General features: G+C 44.9%; 1 protein-coding gene across 2 annotated transcripts in view; it reads right to left on the bottom strand.

The window, feature by feature from the left end:
• The window catches only part of LOC138296817 (zinc finger protein 318-like), a 450,875-nt gene that overhangs the window by 321,720 nt on the left and 108,993 nt on the right, over nt 1–20,162 (bottom strand). The window contains exon 3 of one of the 2 annotated variants that reach the window (XM_069236271.1): nt 9,575–10,091. The exons of the other annotated variant lie outside the window; for it this stretch is intronic. Coding sequence (XP_069092372.1) covers nt 9,575–10,091 — 517 coding nt within the window. The remainder of the gene's footprint in view (nt 1–9,574; nt 10,092–20,162) is intronic. 2 annotated transcript variants of the gene reach the window in all.

Genomic DNA, 20,162 nt, shown 5'->3' with positions numbered 1-20,162 from the left:
TGGACTGTCACCACTCCATCTGTAACACCAAGAGAAGTAGGCGGCAGAGATTCAAGTGTAGGCATCAACCTCTTACTGAGACAGAAGGTCTTCCTGAAAGGATAGCCAAATCGGAGGATAAATGTTCAGGCGCTCCAGATGTCACATTCGCCTGATCCATAACTTGGGCCTGGTCTAATCTTACATTTCTCAGCACTCCAGGCAATAGAGAATGTGGTAGAAACGAACACAGGCGACCAGTGTTCTATCGCAGAAAAAATGTGTCTCACAATTACCTTTTAGAGGAAACTCCAATATGTAGAAGCTCTGAAAATGGGTGTACGACAGTAACGAACATCTCTAACCAAAGAATTTTACACTGATCAAAGATGACCTGTGCCAACTCAGGATGGAGATGGTGCTTGTAGTTTGCCAGGCAAATAACGCTCAACTCTTTATCTAGTGTTCTCAGAACCTGCTAGGTGGCCAGTTAACAAAAATATATTTGCCTGGTTCAGTCACCTTCAGAGACTTTGTTCTGCCTGGCAGAGGATCTCCACCCGACCTAGCTTGCGGCAGCAGCACACAGCAGTTGTGCTGTCTTGCCTGTCATAGGTAGGAAAGCTTTTGTTGACAGTCAGATCACTGGAAGCATCAAAAAGCTGACAAGAAATTAAATAGTGTGTGCACTGCCTTGGTATTTGTCAAGGCACACTTCTAAATGGGAGTGCTTAGCACAGATATGGTCAGTAGGACAGTTGCAAACATATGCCACCTCTTTGCAGAGCACAGTCGGTGAGCTTCCTGGTGGTTTCCTTGTGGCTGCGTACACATCCATACTATAGTATGGGCACAAAGAAAGTGTTCCACTCATTAGCATGAGGTGATGCCCTCAATTCTTAGGGAACGCCATGATTCTGTTCTGGTGTGATCTGTATTACAGAAGGAACAGCGCAAATGCAGCATCTATCAAGGGAATATTCTGTTTAGGGCTCAGATCCTCAGCTCATTGAAGGAAAACAGTTAAGGAGATCAAGAGTTCAGCCATCAATCAGCGATGATTTGCAATGAACTGCGGCAAGTCCGCTTGAGCAGTCATCCCTATGTCATCCCTATTCTCTAAAGATGAGTCACGAACAATGCCATAGAAAACAGTGAGTTCCACACCCACTGTGAATCATAGATGCCTGCGGCAGCAGTGCAACTGCAGGACACAGGGATGTCACCCGACGCCCGAGTGATTTTGTCTGGGGTCAAGGGCAACATGTTTTCATGTTTATTTTGTCCTTGGGACAAGTAGGCCCAACGCCCTGCGGCACAAACCATTTGGCTGCCAATTTACACAGAAGGGAACTGTCTGCATTTGAAATATATGTGTATGAAGCTGGCTCTGTATACTATATCAAAATAAGATACAGTGTGCACACAGTCTAGGGGTTCCCCAGAGGCTTAACAGAGGCTAAAGTAGAGAATACTAACGCTCTCTTTTGTAGTAGTGTGGTCGAGCAGTTAGGCTTATCAGAGGGTAGTGCAAAGCACGTGTAGTAAATAGACAATAGAAGAAGCACACACTTAACTCCTGACCAATGGTTTAAATATAGCAAAAATATCTTTCCTTAATTATTTTTATAACCACAACATTCAAGTTGCAGATAAGTACTTCAATTGATTCATATTTCACACATATCAACAGTACTTTGTTTGAAATCGATAAGTTATACAGTTCTTGAAATATTGGCAATAATCTGGGTGGGCATTTGCTTAGAATCGCCTGGGGATCCTCTCTAGCTGGTTGGGCCACCTGGACACGGGTCTTGGGTGCAGAGCGGTTAGGGATCACATATTCAGAGTGACTCATTGGTTGCTGTTTTCTCCTTGGGCAGGGCTGCTGTCCATGGGAGTTCTTGGTCCTTTTGGGTGCAGGGCAGTATCTGGAGCTTGTCAGAGGTTGCTGGTCCAGCTGGATGCATTGTGTTCTTTTGCAGGTTCTTTGAAGCAGGAGACAGTCTGGTAGGCTTGGGGCCAAAGCAGTTGACGTCTTCCTTCTCTGTGAGGGGTTTCAGCTAATTAGTCCTTGTCAGGTCGCCAGGAATATGGTGAGCTGGGTCCAAGAAGGCTCTTAAATCGTAGATTTAGGGGCGTTTTAAGGGTTAGAGGGCAGTAGCCAAAGGCTACTGTCCCAGAGGGTGGCTACACCCTCCTTGTGCCCACTCCCTTGGGGAGGGTGACACAAACCTAATCCTATTGGTCCCTGTCCTCCAAACCAAGATGGAGGATTCAGCAGGGAGGGGGGTCACCTCAGTTCTGGACACCCTAGGGGTGGTCCTGGCTCGGGTTGTCGCTCCTACCTGATTTCCCTAATTTTACCGACAGACTTGCCACCAAAAGTGGGGCTGTGTCCCTGGGGGGAAAAGGGTTTTGGAGAATTGGGGGGGGGGGGGGGGGGGGGGGGGGGGGGGGGGGGGGCAGCTTCAGTAGCTGGAGTGCCCTAGGGCACTGTAATCCGAGGCTTGAGCCTTTGAAGCTCACCATCAGATGTTACAGTTCCTGTAGGGGGGATGTGAAGCACCTCCACCCAGTGCAAGCTGGGTTTCTGGTCACAGAGTGCACAAAGGCACTCACCCCAGGGGGTCAGAAACACGTCTCAGTGGCAGGTTGGCACAGACCAGTCAGTCCTGCACTGGATTGGGTAAAATACAGGGGGTATATCTAAGATGCCCTCTGTGTGCATTTTTTAAATAAATCCCACACTGGCACCGGTGTAGGTTTATTGTGCTGAGAAGTTTGATACCAAACTTTACAGTATTCAGTGTAGCCGTTATGTATCTGTGGAGTTCGTTTTGACAAACTCTCAGACCATATACTTAATATGGCCACACTACACTTACAATGCCTAAGAATGGACTTAGACACTGTAAAGACATACTGCTAATGCAGCTATGCCTTCACCTGTGGTGTAGTACGCCCTGCCTTACGGCAGTAAGGCCTGTTAGAGGGGTGACTTATCTATGCCACAGGCAGTGGCTGGTGGGCATGGCACACACAGGCTGCAAGGCAGTGTACATGTACTGGGTGAGGGGTCCCTTAGGGTGGCATAATATATGCTGCAGCCCTTAGAGACCTTCCCTGGTCACAGGGCCCTTAGTACCATGGGTACCCTTTACAAGGGGCTTAACTGTGCCAGGGCTGTGCCAACTGTGGAAACAAAGGAACAGTTTTTGGGAAAGAACGCTGGTGATGGGGCCTGGTTACCAGGATCCCAGCACATTTTCAATCAAAATTGGTATCAACACTAGGTAAAAAGAAGGAGGGGGTGGGGGGCGGACCTGTGGTAACAATGCCAACAGTAGCACTTTTCTACAACCTGTGTCCATATGTTAATGCTGTTTGAACTTGCATTTATGGTTCATTAATGAAAAGCCTTCATTATTAGGGTGAGCGCTGTAAAAAATGTTTATGGTCACACTGCACTACTGTGGTTTCAGTTAAAAGTGTACATACGAAAGTTTAACAATATGATGCTAAATAATGCTCCCAGAATGCTCTGATTAGATGCAAATGTTTGCAGAAGCTTGTAAGCAAGAGTAGTGATTCTTTACTTTCAAAATAAAATGTTTAGAAAAAAAATCCAAGTAGGAAAATAAAGTTTTGCTACCATGAAGTTTTAGGTGCTATTTCTTTGAAGCGTTGTTTATAAAAATGTATTGATGCATGCTAGTATTTTCAAAAAAATATTCCTAATAGAAAATCAGTGTAACCATTTTCAACAAGATTATGGGAAGCATGAAAATAAAAAAGCACTGGCAAAGCCAATCAATCCAACATTTTCTGCGAGTCCTTTGGTTTTGTCAATGGTGTCTTATTTAGAACGGTTTTTGCAACTCTGTTGTGGGAGCTGCCAGGCCCTCAGCATTGTAACAAACAATGGCAAAAAAAGCAAAAAACGTTTTTTGGTCCCAAAAAGCACACACTGTCACAAGTGGCATAAGAAAGGCCTTGCAGTCCCCCTCCAGGGGGCCTCCTCAGCACGACACCTGCCCTGAGTGAGTCTGGAGTTCCTCCTTGTTCTTTGCAGGGGGCCCCTTCCAGTTTTGTTACACCACTGACTGCCACAGTAGTTCATGGCACGCACTGAACAAAACTACTTTGGGTGCCAATATGCTCCTTGTGGAAGAGCAGAATGCGATGACTCGCAGCAAAGCCAGCCGATGGAGAAATAGTTTAATAAAAACAAAATGTCTTCAACACCAGACCTAATTAGGGACCCAATTTTTAAATAGAGTCACAAGAGTGCACTGATGGTATGTGTCCTTGAATTAGTGGCTTTTATGAATTTACATAAGTAGACCAGGAAATCGTACTCCTAAAAAACATTTTTGAACTGTATTTTAGCACGAGTAAATATGCATGTGTAGATTTGCTCATGTGAAAATCAATTTAGCGTTTACAAGTTCACTTTCCCCTTAACCACTTTTTCCCCCCAACCCAGGAAGAACTTCTACTTCTGCCCTTGTCTGGAGTAAATTTCCAACCTTTTTCATTATTGGAAAAGATTAGAGAAGAGCTGGTGAAAATCCTTAAAACATGCAAGTTAGTAGGTTTGCAGACTTAATGGCATTCCAGACCTAGAACTATTGCTTACTGCTTCCTCTGACCCCACTATGTAGATCTGGCAAAATAAGGAAATTGCTAGAGCAGGGATTAAAATTGCAAGTATTCAACCCCTACTATATTAGTAGCCCTGGAATAATCAGAGAGGGTATTATCAGAGCTCTTACTTAATGAGATTGTTTCCATATTTTGCCACCACACTACATGACACCAAAGGGACAAGTAGATTCAAGAAGCAACCTGTCTCATGCGCAAGTAGATATTTTATTACATTCCACACCCCTGAAGACATGAACATATTAGTTATATAAATAAGTGTCCTATAAAGTCAGTGATACCATCCAGTCCCCTGGATCCAGAGCAGAGAGAATGTGAGCCAGAATGAGCATTTTTAATTTGTTCTTCTTCAGAAAGGCATTCAAGGGCTGCAGGTTCAGAACAGGCCTGAGGCCTTAGCTCTTTGGCTAAAGGAAGTGACGTAATAGCACCATCGCCCATTTGGGAATGCACCCACTATAAGGTACCTTCGACCAGCAGGAGAAGGAATGCTTTTATCAAGCTAGAAGAGTAATCTGCTAAAATATTGCTTTAGTGGAGAGACAAGTAGAGGTCGACACAAATGAAAGCAGAAGAAAAAATTATAGATTTCCAGACAGGCATCAAATCTCACATCCAGTGCTCCACGGGCAGGTCGTGGTCCAGAGGAATCTAATCATAGCATCTCGAGAACAGCTACAGCAGGGGAGGTCATGCTGGATTATTGCTATCTCTGCTGGAGTAAACAGCCCGAGTCATAACCAAACCCCCTGACAGGAAAGGGCAACGTTTGCTGCTGCACCAGTCAGGAAAGCTGCCTCTAAGGTAGGTCTCCGAAATAGTCCCTATGATTTCTATATTGCTGGTCGAATTGTCTAACTAGGGGCAATAACTCCAAAGATTGAGCTGCATCTTAATGATTCATCGAGGGGAATGCTAGCAAGGGACGCTTGGGCATATCCTGAAAGCACCATTAATTGCATCCAGACATGCATTTTAAGCACTACAATGGTGACAAATAGCATATACTAACAAGTCAGGTTTTGTCCAGGCCTTGTACTTTGCTGCGACCTGTCTGCCTAGGATCATTTGGGCTAATCTAGCCAAGAAAAAAAAAAATCTTCCCATAGACATCAATACATTTTGACTCCCTGTCTCGGGGTTGCAGGATGGGTTTCACCTGCAAAAGCACTCGGGTTCACTTGACTCCTGGATGCCTGCGCCACAAGGTAGTCAGAGGCTGGCCTGTGAAGTTGAGCCACAGGGTGATTGACCGGAGAAGCGTAGTATGGCTTCAACCAAGTTGCCATGAGAGTGCACATACAGATCTAGTTAAATTGCAGTAGGGGCTCAGATGAAGTCGGGCTGAAGAATTTCAGTCAATAAATTGGCCTTAATTTCCAAGGTAGGCAACTTCAAATCTAGCACTTCTGCTATCTCATCAAACCACTACAGTAAAAGAGGTAATTATTTCCACTGGTAGACCAGGTTGTGTGTCCAGCTCTGTACCTTGTATATTATCTAGCACACTGATATCTTGCAAGTCTTATTACAGCCATTCAGTAGTGAAATGATAGGGGATATAGAATTTTTGCGTCCTCGTCAACAGTACTGTGAGCACATTAGGTATACCTTTAAGCCACGTCAGAGTCGAAAGAGGGCCTCTAGCCTTTGATAATACAGATCTTGAGGGAAAGCCCAAGTCTGAAGGTATGGCTGTAAAATCAGAGGTTGCCCCTTTATTATTTCATAGGCCAGCTGTCATTCACAGTCAGATTGAGTACTTGCACAGGCAAAATTGGTATCCGTGCCAAATGACATTGTAGCCAGAGTGGAAGTCTGAATCATCTTCAGAAATCGCCAGGCTAATTGAGCTTTGAGAGAAGTTGTGTTGGGAATAGCTCGTCAGTTGTAGTCCAACTGGAGGCCCCTGTGCTTCCATGAAGCCCATAGGCTGGAGCTGGTACAGACTAGAAAATTTCGAACATGACCTTCATGGGCACAGCTATTAGATGCTGCTTTGATAATCCACACAATATTCAGGGCACGCCAGGACCAAATTTGAGACTGGCTCAGAATCAGTAGATGTCGCACCCTTTTAGTAGCTTAACTGTGATTTCCCACTCCAACGAGTGGTAGGATGGGAAGAGTCCCACGTGGCTTTCTTGGTTTATAGTGCGTTTTCAACCAGCAGAAGACTTCAAGCAAGAACTGGATTTTTAACAAGATGGACCACATGACCAAGCCTCATGACTCTGTTTCGACCATGACTTCGTATTATGCTTTGCCTCTCAATCTCCATTTGCCTTGGGTGCATAATGGAGCACTTATCACGAGAAAGAGCACCGACCAGAGCACGAGCACTGTAGGCATACATGGTGTGGGTCTTTAACAGACATCAGTTTCTTCCAGTCACGACTGCCGGAATAAGGTCTTTCGGGGAGACATCTCTGGCAAACGGCCTGCATAATTTTGGAGTTAAAAGAAAGCCAGCAAAACTTGGAGTGGAGCTTCGGATCCACATCACATGGAACAGGAAGAAGGAACGTAATTCAGTGTGCAGGGGTGAAGCTTATAAGCATCTCTGATCCTTCACTTCCAGGTCAGTTTCAAATCACCACCAAGCTATACAGTGCCATTTACTGGCATTGAGGAGCATTTCAGAAAAACATCTTGAGATCCAGTTTGGCGCCTGGGAACATTCCAAGTGTGGGGATATCAACAGTATGCATTACAATACTTTATTAATATTTATTAATACAAATCTAATGAGGCATTTTCCCTTATGCTTTAAGGTGAGATGCCTCCTTCAAAATCTAGGTGTAGAGTTAGTAGAAAAAGTAAGGCCTGCTTGTAAGTCTCGGCTTTGGTCCGGCCTAAGCCTCACCTCCTAGTGTTGTTGCTGAAACACTGAACCCATTTATTAAGCTCGGGTAAATGATTTCTTATTTATAAGAAAAAAAATATTTGCCTGGACTTGGGTTTGGTTCCTGTTGCACAAATACAGTTATTTCTTTAACGTAAGTTTCCTACAGATTTCAGTCCCTGCTCTGCTTTTATGGGCTGGAAGGCTTTGCTGATCATTTCAATATCCCACACCTTCAATTCAGCTAAAACCTATTAGCACTGAACCAGCCCTGTATTCTCGCCTGTTATTTGTCAGGCTGACACTAGAGCAGGGTAAAGATTTGACTTCATTAAGAGATCGAGTATAAAGGGCAGTATATTTCTCTTTAAGCCCCTCTGCCATTCAACCGGGGAGAAAAAGAAATCTGGGGCTAGAGGACAACTCTGTTGGAAGGAATAATTTGCTACACCTGCTATTATCGGTATGTTAGCTTCAGCAGTGACACCACAGCTGTGACTTATTCACTGTCTGCAGCCAGTATATCGCCAGTTAGTTGAATGAAAAAGTTGTAAAAGAAAACTACTTGGATAGTATTCTCCTTATGGTCCTAAATATCCTTCTGAAAGTCAGGTAGACAAATTAAACATTTCTAACAATGGTTTTGGCAATCAAACAGAGCGGGTTCTACTGCAACTGACATGCTGTTTCCTTTTTCTATGAGCACATAGTCAAAAAGCTTTTCAAATCGCTCTTCGTCAAATGACTGGCTGAACACATAAATTAACTGTGGGGCAGGGACCTTAGTCAGTGCTTTTATTACCGAGTTTCTGACTGACAAGGACGTCACAAAAACAAGTGACATTGACAAATTGACTATGGTATCACTTCCAATGACTGGAACAACATTTATTTAGGTGTGGATGACTGCGCCCAGCTTAAAGTTTTTCCATGGACACGTATAACATATGTTTACAAAGCATTCTACATTTAAATGTTTCTAAACATATTCAGAATGTGGGTGAGACACAAATATTACCTGTTTTGCAAGTCTCGAAATCACAAACCAAATCTTGCTGGTTCGGTAAAGACATAGTGACAACATTTGAATCTAATGCATGCTTCTCACTTCAGATCACTAAAGCTCTTCCTACAACAGCAGATCACCAGGGAGATAGTGTCACTCAGACACTGAGTGACTGAGAAAAAAGCTTCATTAAAGCAATTACAAGATTGCAATATATTATCAGCATGATGCTTTGACGCAACTGGGGAAAAAATAGTTATAATTCCAGATTTAATGTGTGAAAATAAAGCTTCCAAAAACAGTCCTATTCACACAAGTGCAAAAAAAAAAAAAAAAGGGAATACGGCCTGTGGGGTGGTAGTATATTCAATTGTCATAAAAATGGTTCAAACAGGGAGGTGGATCTATTTCTGTACTGAATGACCATATTGCTGCTACACTGATCGTGGTCCAACTGCAAACGGGAAATCTTACAAGGCTGTGCAAGATTGAAGGCTGGAGACACAAGAATAAATCCACTAAACCATGCAACCAGTAGACATAATTCTAGCTTTAGCTGAAAGAATTCCTAATTCCAGAGAAAAGGCAGACTTTCTGAAATTTTGTAATTCGAGTAAACATAACATAGCAAGTAACATACTGATGCGCCAGCTTTCTCATCCAATGCTTAACAGACCGAAAATTATTTAACAGACGCCAATATTTGGCATGGCTGTTGATGACAGGCAAAGAGTATTTTTACACTCCTTTAGTTAGCACAAAACGATCAAAGGAAAATCTCTAAATTTTCATTTGTATGTGGTACAAGCTGTCATAACAGAATATAAAATGTCACCCTAGGTGAAATTACTGGAAGCTTACAGTTATCAGAACATAATCAACTCTTGTTTTGGGGCTATCTTTAAGCAAACATTGGCTATTTCACATTAAAACTGTAAGTGTTGATTTCTTCTAAGAACTTAGAATAGATTTCGTGCAATCATTTTAACATGCATCATTAGCACAATTTTGCACGTAACCATCCAACTCGCTAAAGTTATAAAAAAAAGAGCAGATTACAAATGCATGAATCAAACCTGATTGCTCAAGGCAGGCTCTGGTGCCTGTTCCACTCGCTTCTTCAGAATTGACCGAGGCATTGGTGAAGGTCCTTCTGGTTGCTGTAATGGGTACACGACATTAGCAGACTGAGGGGGGTTTGCTGAAACTGGGATATCACGAGGAGGATTGCTACTCTGGTTAACCAGTACTTGCATGCGCTGGGAACTCTCATGCCCCACAGTCACCTGTCTGCTGTATGGGGAAGGACTCCTGCTCCTTCTGTATTTCGGTGCTACCGATGCATAGAGGTCTTCTTCATAATGTGGGCGTTTCAGATCGCGGTCCAATGGGCGCAAAGACTCGTTCATTCGTCCTTCAATCTTCCTGTCTGACTGAAGACTAGACAGAGGAGGACTGTACGACGGAGGCGGCTTATAAAGATCTCTATCCAGCAAGTCATCCCCATACCTCATGACATATGGTATGGGGGGCTCCTCGTCACCCAGACTCCTCTCGTATCGATCAGGATTAGGACCAATGCTTGCATTCCTCCTGGGACAAAAAAAAAAAAAAAAAAAACGGTCTGGTTAAAACTACATTAGAGAAAGAAATCCATGCAACACATCGCACAAGAGGTATGTTAGACACGGAGAAACGCTTTATTTTTTCACCTGTGCTACAGAGAAAATAAGGTAGTTCGAGCTCTCAGGGGCCTGTTATGCATCAGAAAGGAGGTTCTGCATATCAACTGTTTCAGATCTCTGAGAAAGGCAGTCAATCAAGATCTGTGAGTAGAGCTCCCCTCGGTTCATCAAGAAATTTTTGGCAATACCTCATACCGTTATTGAGCGCTTCTCTCTTCTGGCGTATAATACACTGCAGCTGTGCCAGACCGAGTCTAAGGAGCCTTACCTGTGTGCAGGACGTGGTGACAGGATTGTGTGTCTTTTTCTGCGCCAGCCACTCTTCACTTCTTTAATTCTTAACAAGTAAACACGGACGGGTCTTCGCTTGCACTCGCAGTCAGGGCTTTGGCTCAGCAGATTCCCAGTGCAACTATAGGAATCCTAACAGTACAAGGAAGCTTTCCCAAGAATTTCAGCCCCACTGATAATCACAAATGGACATTAGCCTACTCAGGTAAGCCAACCTGTGCTCATTGTGTAAGCATATGAAAAGCATAGCTAGGTTTGTCCTGTACAAATCAAACATGCAGTAAATATTAGCCTTTCTTCTTTGCGATCCCAAACATGCAAGTGAAAACAATTTAAAAAACAGGGCTCACGGCACAGAAATAACTTTGTTTATAGGGACATCTTCACTGCATCCAAAATATGCAAAGAATATAATTTGAAAACTTAAGCAAGAGGCATGCAACAATGTGTTACGGGATACCAAATGCAATAAACCCTGCATAAGTTAATGCTAGCAATAACATTCCTTACGTGCTCTCTTGGACTACAATATACAAAACATTTGCAATAAACAACAAAGCCTCTAGGGGTTGCACGAGGAAGAAGATGGGTGAATCCACTTGATCTGCTGCTGAACGTGAATGGGAGGCAGAGACAAGCCGCCGTGAAAAACGATCAGGAAAAAGCCTGAACTCCCAGCAACATTTCAATGAGCCGCCCACACCATCCGGTTGGAAATGCTGTTTGCCAGGATGAATTTCAATTAAGTGATCCTCGAATGCCCGTTTATTCTTGCAGTACTGATCCCAGGAGGTCACTTAAATGGGCGCCAGGGAAACTTCTCGCATCTCTCACATCATGCGGCAGGACTGAGGATGCCATCCAGTCATTTCTCCTTTAAGGCAAGCATTCCTCATTGGCCGTAGATTTCTTCAAATCTCTAGTTTAGCAACATCATTCCTAATGTGATTAGTTATCAATAATAGGCAAAATGAAGTGAGTAAATAAAGGATTAGAGTAGACTGCTAAACCAAAGACAAGAAAATGGTTCTCGCGGCTCTTTGCTCCCTCCGGTTCCCTCCTGCCCCTCAAGCCCATGAGCTGAACTCCTGGATGCCCAGTAGGCTTCTGTTACCTGACATTCTGGCCGTTTGTCTAGTTCTTTGTTCCCCATGCCCTCTCAGGTTGGAAATTAGTAGACGCTGGCTAGTGTCCTGCTCTGCAAACCAGGGCCTTCCACGCTTCGCTACTTTTCATGCAGTGCGCCAAAATCCAACGCCTTATGGGTAGCGCGGTGAGGTCAAGTTCGAAGGCATACCCTTCTTGTTGAGCCAACACGTGTTTACTTAAATAACAAATATCCCATTAGGCAACATCAGGTTCAAGTTTAATTAACGCACACCCGAAGTACAACTGAAAAGAAGCAAAACAGCGTTATGAACCATACAATACAACTGAAGAACACGAAAAACAAGACCGGAGTCTAAGCAAAGTATATTAAGAAATCTCGGCCGCCTTCGGTGCTGACTCAGAACTCCGCTGCAAGTCCCTGCCGAGCTGGTCGCAGTGGTGTAGGGATGGGGGGCGTTGGCCTGGCCTGGCCTGGTTTCCTCGTTTCTGCGCTGCGTACGGCATTCATGCATGAGCAGGCGGCTTCCACTCCACGTCTGCCGTGCTGCATGGAACGCTGATCTTTAGTCACACTCCGAGCCTGTGCACCCCCAATCCACAGTCAATTAAAAACTCGGTCTGTACTTCCAGGGTCCATCATCCTCGGTTCCCAGCAGCTAGCGCCACCGAAGCATCCTTCTCTGGTCCATGCGGAACCACGTCCCCTTATTTCAACTAGAAGGTGAGCATCTCACCAGCGCCCCCTGGCTTCGTCAATGAAAGCAGCATCTACACTTCGCCTGATCTCCAGTGCACTCGTGCCCCCCAAAGTAGTCAGCCAATATGGCCTCCCCATTATTTCACTCAACTTTCAACTCCCACCCACCGCGTAGAAGTCTCTGATGTGCGTGCTGGGGGTATGTTTCTGCTGTTCGTGCCTTCTGGGTCTATGCAGGAGGATGACAGTGGCGTGGGTGCATGCGCCTGAAAAGACATGCTGCAAGCATCTCTCTGCGGTGAGTGCGTCTCCCCCAAGATCCCCGGCAGAGAGAAAGCTGTATCTGTTCAGAAAGCTAGCGCTGCAACAATTAAGAGAAACTGGACACAACAGCAATGAGCAGGGCGTACTTGCATGAAGACGCATGCCCATCGAGCACAATGCGAGCCCAAGGGCCTGGATCAACATATTACGCTTTTGGAAGGCACCACGTGTCTCAGAAAAGGTGCCTCAGCGTGAATGGTTGCATTCAAGCGCAGAGAATTTGCAAATCAAGCTCCCGAACTACAACGAGAGTCTACAGGACACCAAAAGGAACTTGGTATTATCCGTAACCCAATATGTAGAAAATCTATATCTGGTCAATGTATGAGTCTTCCAAGCGACATTTGTAGAAAGCAAGCCTGTGCCGATATTGACAACCACCGATTCTAAAGGCTTTTGGTCCATATCACATGTACGTGGAGTTAGCAGTTAGATAAGAAAAATCTACTGAATTATTCTCTGTATACCATCCTCGAACAACTCCACCAACCCTGGCGCTGTAACCATTACTTATTTTATCTTTCCCCAAATTCCCCCACCCCAAAATCCGTCACCGGCTAGGTCTTCTCATTCTGTCAAATAAGATTAGATGCTCTCGGCCACTCCAGTCACTACGTGGCCCCAAGTCGCTCATAGTTCCCTCTGTTGCCCCATCTCACAATCAATCAATTCATCATTGAATATTAGTCTATCCGACATTCCCGAAGACTTTCCACCTCTACATCTCCCAATTAACCAGACACTCTCTCCTTCACGCACACACAGAATTAAGCTTCCAAACCCACCACCTACTTAGCAGAGGCTCATTTCCCTGTCCTCCCATTATCTACTACTAGGTTCTCTTCTCCCTGCCCCTCTAATCACTCAGCATAGGCTCTTTTCCCCGTGCATCAATTTTCCCATCACAGTTTCTTAGGGAGGCCACTAATACTCAAAGGTTCTTCACTCGCCTTGTTACTCCACTCATCATTCACTCTCAAAACCTTGCTCACCAAACCTTCCTTCAGGGGCCAGGCTTAATGTAATACTCCGACTGCCACAAAAGGGAACCCAAAGCCTGAGAGGAGGAGTGTGCTGGATACATTTATTTGAGCCTTATGTCCTACTGTTTGAATTTCTATTCATTTCCCTTACGGTGGACCTGGCCCAAACTTTTTGCCTTCCTCATCCTTCTTTTCTGACCTCTTTTTGTTGGCTCTAGGACTCTGGGCACTTTATCACTGCTGATCAGGACTAACGTACATGTGCTCTTCCCTGTAAACTTGGTATGATAGGCTTACACCTAAATTGGCACATTTAATTTACCTGGAAGTCCCTTCCACAGTGGTATCCCTTTTACCTAGAACCTGTGAATTAAATGCTACTAGTGGGCCTGCAGCACAGTTTGCGCCACCCACAGAAGTAGCCTTTCCTTTCAAACCTGTCTCAGGCCTGCCAGTGCAGGGCCCGTGTGCACAGTTACTCTCATAGTAGCTTGGCATCTAAATTTACTTGCCAGGATTGAAATTCCCCATTTTACTACATATACATCACCCCTATGGAAGGTCCTAGGTAGCCCTATGGCCAGGGTGTTGTGTAGGTAAAAGGTAGGACACGTGCCTTATTGTGTGGCCTGTCCTGACAGTGACAAACAGCCTATTTGGTTTCTCACTCTTGCGAGTGCTGCCTCCCATAGGTTTGTATTAGGAATAATCTTGCCTATGTCCAAGTGGTCTTTTCTGATCTATCAGCAGCAACGTGGGCATGCTTGGAATGGTAGTAAGAAATGCTGCTTATTGGTGTGGGTGGATGCTTTATTACTATTATAGAAATGCCACTTTTAGAAAGTGGGCATTTCTCTGTGCTTATGAATCTTGTGCTTTGTAGCTTGACTCCAATCCGCGTCTGGGGTAAAGTGACAGCTGGGTTTTGTGCATACTTTCCAGACAGCCATCACACAGGGAGGGTTGAAAGGATTACATCTGCATAATGAATAGAGTCCCTGGGCTGGGAGAGGGGAGGTGGGGCGCACTCACATTTGTATAGGCTATGTCCCGCACAAAGGGCTCGTCTACCCCCTAATGCCTGGAGCCAGGGCTGGGAATGAAGGGGGGTGTTATGCACTTCTGAAGGTCCTCTGAAGTGCCCCATAAGATCAAAGACAAAATGAGTATAAGTACAGGGGTTTTTCCCACATGTTGCTAGACACTGCAAGGAACATGTCGCCAGATGCTGCTGGCTGGACACGCTGCACCCGAGGACTGTGGTGCTGTTAAGAAGGAACCGCCATCTGGACTGCTGGGCTTGTGGTGCTGGACTGCTGCCTGTACTTGATGGGCTGCAGAGGGTACTACTACTTTGCCTGGCTGCCCTATGTGATGGCCTTCTGCTGCTTTCCTTACATTTGGTGCTCTCCAGTTGGTTGGGATGTGCACCCCTTTTCCCCCACCTTCTACTGTCTTGCACCAAGTAAAGCACTTTTTCTGGCTATGGAGATGTGCCAGAGATTGCCTTGCGTGGTGCGGGCTGATGCTCCCCTGGACCCTGCGCAACATGTGTGGTCTTGCCTGGGCCGGAGCATGTGGATCGCATTCCCCTACTATAAAGTGAAGAGACAGATGCCACCAGCATGAGAGGAGCCGCAGGCAGCCTTTGTTGTAGGGCAGACAAAGCGTGCTTCCTTTACTGCCCCAGGGGCACCAGCAGGCACCTTCTATGGTGTCATCACTGCCACTGCTCCATGAGAGTATACAGGGCCAGAAGAGGCTGTCATCACCCGTCAGGGCAGAAGAGCATCACGGCCCCCTCCCTGTGGGCCCTAGGGAGCTGCCGTCGGGAACATGTGGCTCAGCGGGAGCACCGTGACAGTAGCAGAGAGGTGAGAAGAGCCCTGCCGGTGCAGTGGGAGTGTTGGGCTTTGCGCCTCAAAGCCAGGAGGATCGTCCCTACCGTTTCCCTCCTACGAGGGGTGCCCGAAGCAGCCCCCTTTGGAAATCCTGCACAAGGGGGAGCCCAGGAGCCCCCCCGTTCTAGTGTGTGTGCTTCCCTCCTTTCTGGTGGCATTTCGTTGGGGCATTCACCTTACGGCTCGCAGGACAGAGGTCCCGTACCTGCCGAGCCCTTCAGTAACTTATTTTCTATAATAGGAGCGCAGGCGCTCCTGAGCTGGACGGGATGTGTTGTATTTACCACCCTCATCGTGTAGAAGCAGCTCAGATGCGCAGTTCCTTTCATATAAAAGGGGTTTTGTGGTGATTCCTTTAGGTGCAACATTTCACCATAAGATTTCGGTCCTCATTTTGCATTTTTCATGCCCTGATGTAATGTTATATGCTGTCCTGGCCTTGTTGAGGTGACGGGTATATTTTCAAGATATGTATATAATTTCAGAATCTCAATGGCAGGCATGGGGCGGGTGTGTTTTTAGACATTTACAATATGGAAATACTTTTCCTTTGTTGGCATCAATGATGACCTGCTTGAGACCCTCACAGGTGAGTAGTGCGCTTTACAAATTCCTTATTGATTGATCATGTGACAAGTGCCTGATTGGTATAGCATTACTGATTTATGTTGGTATGGTCTATTCTTATACACCTGGTTGAGAAATCTCTTTTGTGGTGTATTTATTGCATTGCTGGGTTGTGTGTGTTGTGCAAATACTTTACACATTGCCTCTGGGATAAGCATGACTGCTTGTGCCAAGCTACCAAAGGGATGAGCAGGTGTTATCGCAGGTTGCAGCTCCCTTGCCCTGACTAAAGTGGTGGTTACTGCCTGGCTTAGGGGCCTAACCTAGCCACACAGAAACCCATTTTTAATACCTTATATCATCTTTGTCAACAATTCATTATCTCTTTAATGCCAGTGCAGACTGCTGATAAGCCCACTCTATCCTTCAGACCTCTTCAGCTCTCCCGAGGTTGGTTCTGTTCTTCTTTACACTCCCTGCACTAGGTGCTCACTTCCGAGGTCTCTGTACCTTACTACGCTCCTATCTATGGGTCTCTTCCTGACCAGATCCTGGTCTCCCCCACAGACTGCCCCTTTACAACTATCTCCAAGTCTCCACAACCCTTCCTTCTGGTTTCCCCCTTATGCTAGGTAATGATTCTGCTGCCAAAAACTGTTGATGTTTTCCAGTGGCGACTGGTGGTTTAGCAAAGGAAGCCAGAAGAACCTGGAGGTGGGTTACAAAGTAAGGCTGTGTTAAAGTCTGAGAGGAAATCATGAAAGGTAGGACCTCAGTTTGGGAAGGAGGTTTAGTGGGGGCATAACTAAAAGTGTTTATATCCAGCTCGTAGCACAAAACCCTCAATGAATATTAAGTAACTACGCTTGCATATAAACTTACTTTTCAAGACTATGCTCAAGCTGAATCATTAGTTTAAACAGAGTATCAAGAGAAAGACTGCTTGTTTTAACAGACGTTCGTTGACAAGTATAGTTGTCTGATGGTCTATAGTTACCCCTATAAGCCAAGCCGTCATTACTCTGCCCAAAAAAATCTATTTAAAAAAGTGACCTAGTACTAAATATCGGGGCCAAAATGCTGGCAAGTATAAAGAATGTCTGGATTTACTAAAAAAGAAAAAAAAAAATTCTGCCGTTCTTAAATTTCCTATGGATGCAATTATCTTCCAGAGAAAAGGTGACCAAAGAAAATTTCATTTTTACAGGGGATTTTCTTGTCCCACTTACCTTTTTCATCCCTATATTTTAAATCAGCCACAGGATCCATTTTTTATTTTTGAAGCATCCAAGTGCAGCCTCACTCAGCCTGGCATTCCATTCCAAAGTATGTATGCCAGGTACCCCTATGGAACTTAATGGTTCTGGAAGCAGTGTCAGCTTCCGTTGGATACAGGTGAACCCACTACTAATCCTCCTTAGGAATGTAGTGGAATGTTGAAAAACATTCACTGGAAAGGTGTGCGGGGCTGGCTAACAAATGCCCTCACACACTACAAATCAGATTCTATTCTACTAATGTGGATCAAAATAAAAACATTATACTTTCGAAATTCATATAATTCCCGGCTTTTGCGTTATAAGAAATTCCCAAATTTACTTGACATTTTGCATTACACACTTTTGTGCAATTTTTGCATGGAAGTCTCATTCGCACAGAAACTGGAACCAGTCTTATGGTAGTATCTTAAAAGACTGTTTTATCCAAAGTGTGCAGTCAGGAGAAAAAAGTCATACGAGTTACCAGCAAACCACACTGTGCCTTGAAACCACAATTTCATACAAGTTTTATGGATTTGTGCAAGAAAAATTAAGAGATTTCACCCACCACTAAATTAAACAAAATTAGGTTAAAGCAGGATGCCTTTTTTCAGTTAAAACATGCCGCCAACCTTCCTCGTGTTTTGTATGGTTTACACACATGTGCCACCCGGATTTCTTGTTGGCACACATGTTTGGCAGTATGCTCTACTCTAGAACAAGTAAAAAAAAAACACAATAAAAATAGTTGTGACACGGTTCCCGTGTGCCTGGGACGAGATCACCTCGTCCTGCACCTGGGACGAGATCACCTCGTCCTGCACCTGGTACAACCCCCCCACCCCCGGTCGTGGATGGAAGGGGAATCCCGTCCCCTTACACCCCAACCGCCCCCCTCTGCAATCTGATGACATCAGCATGTCAAAAACCACTAGACCACCAGGGATTATGTTTGCCATATGTTTTTGGGCAGCGACACCTTAGGCAAGGGTCGCTGCCACGGGGGCAATCATGTTTTATATGTTTCAGTTTTTTTTTTTTTCTCCCCGTAGTTTTTTTTGTGCTGGGGACACCCCTCTTCGCCCCCTTTGGCAAGGGTCGCCCCCCTCAAACAGGGCACAGAGCTGCTGGCCATTTCGCCATTTTTTTAGGCCCATCTGCCCCCAAGGGGGGCAGAAGCCACTTAGGCACCAGAGACAGTTTCTAAGTTCTTGGTGGCGGGCTGTTTGTCAACTGGCAAAGTATTTGTATTTGTGATTCTAACAGTTTAAATCTTCTTTTTGTTCTAGTTCAAAGCTTTTGCTTCCTTTGCTGTGGATCCTTGCGGTTTTGGCAGTAGTTGTCCTGCGGTTTGCACAGTTGCATGTTTTAGGTAAGCAAAAGCAATGTACTGCTAAGGAGTATTGTTGACGTGCATGAATGACATGTTCATAGGTGGTGTACTAAATGTAGTACTGTGTGGGAAATTGTCCTTAGATTTGGGCACAATGATATTTGTGTTGTCATACGTCTAATTTGCTTTTTTTCTTTTTAGTGGGATATCATTGGTGATTGCTCTGTCTGTGCAGAGTAGTTGCTGGCGAGTAGCTTTTTCTGGCAAGTGAGTGGTATCGTTTTTTAGTACAAAACTTTGTGATAAAGCTACACTTTGTTTATTACTTATTTTAGTGCTGGTGGTTGTTGGCAACCCATTTGTTAGAGAGGATCATGGCTAGCCGCAGAGTGACCGCTCAGCAGGTTATTGGCATGCTTTTTGAGTCATCTTCAGACCATGATTAGGAGGAAGTGAGATTCTGGCAGTGAGTTTTCTGTCCGAGAGGATTCTTCTGATGAGGAAGCCACTCTTAGTGCAGATGAAGGGCCTGTTTTAGAGGAGGCCATTGATGTGCCAAGAGTGCAGCAGCCTGGGGCTGAAGGGTTTCCCGATTAGAAGACCTGACACCTGAACTGTCCCCAAGTTACCTCCGTTTAATGGTCTCCAGGTTGTAGAGTCAATACGGAAAACTTTTGCCTGTCAATTTCTTTCAATTGTTTATGGACAATGTATTTTTGGAAGAGATTGTGGAGCAGACTAATGTGTATGCGGAGCATTATTTGAGGGACAACACTGCCAGACTTAGGCTCAGTCTAGAGCTACTCAGTGGGTTCCCACATATCTTGAAGAGATGAAAGTTTTTAGGTTTGACTTTTTTGATGGGGTTGATAAGGAAGCCGTCACTGGCTTCTTATTGGTCTACTAGTCCCTTGATGGCAACGGCTATATTTCCTGCAACTATGACTCGTAATCGCTATTTGTTTCTTCGTATGCTGCATTTTGTAGACAATGCTTTAGCCTTGCCACGAGATCACCCTGATTGTGACAGTCTTTTTAAGATTAGGCCTGTCCTTGATCATTTTGTAGATCGTTTTTCAGAGGTCTATGTTCCAGGCAAAGAGAAGTGTGGACGAGTCTTTGGTCCTTTTTAAGGGGCGTTTAGTTTTTAAGCAGTACATTCCTAGTAAGAAGGCACAGTATGGGATTAAATTGTATATGCTGTCAGAAAGCAGTACAGGGTACGTGTATAATTTCTGGGTCTACACTGGTAGGGATTCCAGTATTGACCCTCCTGGTTGCCCGGCCACTTTTGGAGTTAGCAAAAGGATTGTGTGGGAACTTGGTAGACGACTGTTTAACAAAGGTCACCATTTGTACATAGATAATTTCTACACTGGAGTGCAGTTGTTCAAGGAGTTGTTTAGAGTGGACACTGTTGCTTGTGGCACAATCCGTTCTAACCGGAAAGGCTATCCAAGGGAGCTTGTCTGTAAAAAAAACTTGAGAGGGGGCAGTGCAGTGTCTTGCGGAAT

This window comes from Pleurodeles waltl, chromosome 5 (assembly GCF_031143425.1).
Source record: "Pleurodeles waltl isolate 20211129_DDA chromosome 5, aPleWal1.hap1.20221129, whole genome shotgun sequence".
NCBI classification, from domain to species: domain Eukaryota; kingdom Metazoa; phylum Chordata; class Amphibia; order Caudata; family Salamandridae; genus Pleurodeles; species Pleurodeles waltl.
The sequence above is the reverse complement of the archived record's forward strand: the minus strand, read 5'-3'. Positions and strand labels throughout refer to the sequence as shown.